The 4,201-nt window shown below is 45.2% G+C and overlaps 1 protein-coding gene across 1 annotated transcript in view; it reads left to right on the top strand.

Annotated features, from left to right (window-relative positions):
* Positions 1 to 4,201, top strand: part of OBSCN (obscurin, cytoskeletal calmodulin and titin-interacting RhoGEF) — a 233,575-nt gene that overhangs the window by 160,962 nt on the left and 68,412 nt on the right. Inside the window, exon 68 of the mRNA XM_018558648.1 lies at positions 402 to 680. Coding sequence (XP_018414150.1) covers positions 402 to 680 — 279 coding nt within the window. The remainder of the gene's footprint in view (positions 1 to 401; positions 681 to 4,201) is intronic.

The raw sequence follows: 4,201 nt of genomic DNA, 5'->3' as shown, positions 1-4,201 counted from the left end.
ACTTACAGGGGGAGCGTGGTATGCCCCCCCCCCCCCCCTGCTCTGATCCGCCAGCGCTGACTGGCGGAAGGGACGGGGGAGGGGGCGGGTACAGCTCTAGATAGGCAGAGCCAGCTGTCACTCACGCACCTGTACGGATCTCGACATCGATGTCGGGATCCGCTCCGGCTCCGGCTGCGGCGTCTCAGTATACCGCGAGCTGTAGCTCGCGGTATACTGAGCTTAGGGTGACGGGAGGACGCTAGTTTGTGTCCTCCAGTTACCATAAGGAGAACTATGGGGAAAAGCCCTGACCCCATAGTTCTCCTTTAAAGCCTTGCGTCAACAAAGAGTACTTTTAAATGTGTTGCATTCTTTCTAATTTTATAAAGTGAATGAAAACAATCTTCTTTCTTTTTAAGCTCCCATATTTATCACTGATCTCCAAAACCAAGAGGTCTCGGATGGCTACCCGGTCAGCTTTGACTGTGTTGTGATCGGAAAGCCAATGCCAACCGTGCGCTGGTTCAAAGATGGGAAGGTGATAGAGGAAGATGACCATTATATGATCAACGAGGACCAGGAGGGCTGCCAGCAGCTCATTATAACGGCTGTGGTTCCCAAAGACATGGGAGTGTACCGATGCCTCGCTGAAAACAGGATGGGGGTTGCTTCTACCAAGGCGGAGCTGAGAGTGGACTGTAAGTAACACACAAATCTATACGTCATGATATTATTTTTAAATAACTGTAATATTCAGGGTGGATATGACACATTGCAAATAAACTTGTATTCCTTTTCCACAAACAATCAAATAAAAACAGCTTATATTCAGCAGAACTTTGTGAGCGGCGCCATCCACAGTCATTACGAGCACCCGTTACTTTTGGGATATCGGGTAATGAGTGCGGCAAAGTATATGGATATTGCTTTATATAGTATATATCTGGGGACCTGTGGCATAGTGTATACTTTACAAAAAAATTGCCGCGAGGTGCTACAGTGTTTGGGTTTGGCTTGAAGAAAAGGTGGCAACCCTACTGCTCACAGAGGGTTCCAGTATGGACACAGGTGCCCCAGCAGTGTCTAGGTAGACGGCATTCTACAGCTTAATACACACAGCCATGTGTCCTGCTCCAAACCCTCCTCACAGACACACTGACTGGCTTCCTGTTCCTTAGTAACACGCCCTCCGGCTGATGGGTTAACCCTTTCATTACCAGAACTGGCTGTAGTCAGGGATTGAGGCTCTGTCCCACCCAAAAATTTCCTTAAGCCTCCGGATTCCGGGACCCCATGTATATTTAACAACTCTGGGAAGATTGCCTAGCAGTTTCCCTTACAAGTCCGACCAGGAACCCCTCACCCTGCTTGGCGAGAACCCTTAACGGGACCACCACCTAAACAAGGGAGGCATATATCGTCCATCCACGACCCATTCCTGGCGTCCTGTACATGTCTGTCCGTCCATGCAGCGTAATTCGGGAAATTTTGAAATACTTCATACTTTCAAGACAAATTGTAGAACATTGCACAGGGGGTGTTACCCATCTAAGCCAATGAGATTCTAGTTGCCATTTTAGTTCTGCAGCCTAAAACTTGAAAGCTTGCCCCGATTGCTTATTGGGGATTAAGCCACGTTAAGTGAAGAAAAAAAAAACCCACTTTAAATATTATTTTAGCCTTACATTGTATATTTACCTTGTATGATTTTGTAGCACATATGAAGATCCTTTAGAGGGCGCTCTTACATAGCTCACTGAGTTAGATAAAAGCTAAATTGCTTTTAAAATGTATCCGGGGGAAATTCATAATTTATCACCACCAGATGGATTCAGGATGAGGGGGCGGGTACAGCTGGCTCTGCCTCTAGATAGGCAGAGCCAGCTGTCAGTCACGCGGCTGGGCGGATCCCGGCACAATTGTCGGGATCCGCTTCAGCTGCGGCGTCTCAGTATACCACGAGCTAGAGCTGAGCCTAGGGTGACGGGAGGACGCTAGTTTGTGTCCTCCGTTTACCCTAAGGAGAACTATGGGGAAAAGTCCTAACCCCATAGTTCTCCTTTAAGCACATGAAAAATTACATTAATTCAGTTTATTTCCACTTTAAACAAAATCTGTAATAATTTTGGACTATTTTCCTTTGTTCTTATTCAACTCCCTCTGCAAATCAGGTTTATTTGTCAAATTTTACAGAATTTCAATTGTTTGCAATGAACAAACTCAAATCAAACTAAAGCAATTGAAATACACTGTAAGTCAACACAATGAGTTTCAAGTGGTTTCTCCAATTCAACTGAAAATGCAACTTTGAATGACTTCTGCAGTCTCAGAATGATTCATACCTCCTGAATACTGTAGAATCCCTCGCAAGAGCACAAATTCTGAGATTTCTGAGAAGGCGGGTTGAGTAAAACTCTCGAGCGACTGCATAAGACCTACAGGAAGACTTGGTGGCAACAGGCACTGAGGTTTCAGTTTTTACAGTAAGGCGCGTACTGAACGCAGGTTTCCATGTCAGAACTCCAAGACGTACACCACCACCGACCCAAAAGCACAAGTCGGCTCCACTATGCTCCAAATAATATAAATAAGCCGCTGAAGTTTGAGATTCTGTTCTGTGGAGCGATGAAACAAAACTGGATCTTTTACGGCCCTAAGGATCAATGATATATCAGGAGAAAGAAGAAGGAAGCATACACTGAAAAGAACATCCTGTCTACAGTTAAGCATGGTGGTGGCTCGGTAATTCTCTGGGACTGCATTGCATCCTCTGGCACTGGAAACCCGCAGTGTGTGGAAGACAAGATGGATTCATTGAAGTATCAGGAAATCCTAGGAGAAAACGTCACGCTGTCTATGAGGAAGCTGAAGCTTGGGCGTCATTGGACCTTCCAATAAGACAATGATCCCAAGAATACCTCAAATTCTACTAAGGCTTGTTTACAGAAGAAGTCCTGGAAGATTCTGCAGTGTCCATCATGGTTACCAGACATGAACCCCATAGAAAATCTCTGGTGGACTTGAAGAAGGTGGTTGCAGCACGCAAACCGAAGAATATTGGTGAACTGGAGGCCATTGCTCATGACGAATGAGCTAAGATTCCTCAGGAACCCTGCCAGAAGCTGATGTCTGGTTATGCATCTCATTTGCAACAGGTCATAACAGAAAAATGGTGCTCTACTAAATACTAATGATGCTTGCCATGAAGGGGTTAAATAATTTTAAAGGAGAACTATGGGGTCAGGGCTTTTCCCCATAGTTCTCCTTAGGGTAACGGGAGGACACAAACTAGCGTCCTCCCATCACCCTAAGCTCAGTATATCGCGAGCTACAGCTCGCGGTATACTGAGACGCCGGACCGGATCCAGACATTGATGTCGAGATCCGCCCAGCTGCGTGAGTGACAGCTGGCTCTGCCTATCTAGAGGCAGAGCCAGCTGTACCCGCCCCCTCCCCTGTCCGTTCCGCCAGTCAGCGCTGGAGGATCGGAGCGGGGAGGGGGGAATCCAGCCCCTCCCCTGTCACGGCAGAGAGCCGTCACAGGATCGAGAGGTGAGCGAACGCCGGTATGTGTTCGCTCACCTCCCGATCTACTGAGCCGACCTGTGACAGTCTCATTGTCACAGGTCGGCTAGAACTATGAGGTGAGTGAAAAGCACCCCCCTCATACTTCTCCTTTAAGACTGCGGAAGTCATTAAAAGTTGCATTTTCAGTTCAGTTGAATTTGGGGAAACCACTTGAAACATTTATTGTGTTGACCTATTTCAATTGCTTGATTTGTTCATTGCAAACATATGATAGTTTGTAAATCTTGCTGATAAACCTGATTTGCAATGGGTGTTTAAATCATTTTGATTACAACTGTTTGTTCTATCTTATATTCCTGTTAGGAAAAGATGTGCTCAATCATGAATCAGGAAAAAAAGTGGAGAGGCACTTTAAATATTTGCCTTCACAGTTTTTGCGCCGTCAAAAAATTTGTTTTGTTTCGTAATATCTGTTATTTCGTAATTCGTGTCCGAAATTCAATTCGGATTCGTACGAAATACGAATTTTCGTTAGTTTCATCACATTTTCGTAACTTTACGAACATTCGTTATGATGAAGTTAAAAAGCAAAAATACCTTTGTTAATATATTGGAGTTGATGGTAGTTTTTTTCTTATCCGAAATACGAAATTCCGTTAACGGATTTCGGATCTGAATTTCGTATTTCGGA

The sequence above is a fragment of the Nanorana parkeri genome, unplaced genomic scaffold (assembly GCF_000935625.1).
Source record: "Nanorana parkeri isolate BGI_ZX_2015 unplaced genomic scaffold, ASM93562v1 scaffold351, whole genome shotgun sequence".
NCBI classification, from domain to species: Eukaryota; Metazoa; Chordata; class Amphibia; order Anura; family Dicroglossidae; genus Nanorana; species Nanorana parkeri.
This window is presented reverse-complemented; position numbering and strand designations above follow the sequence as displayed.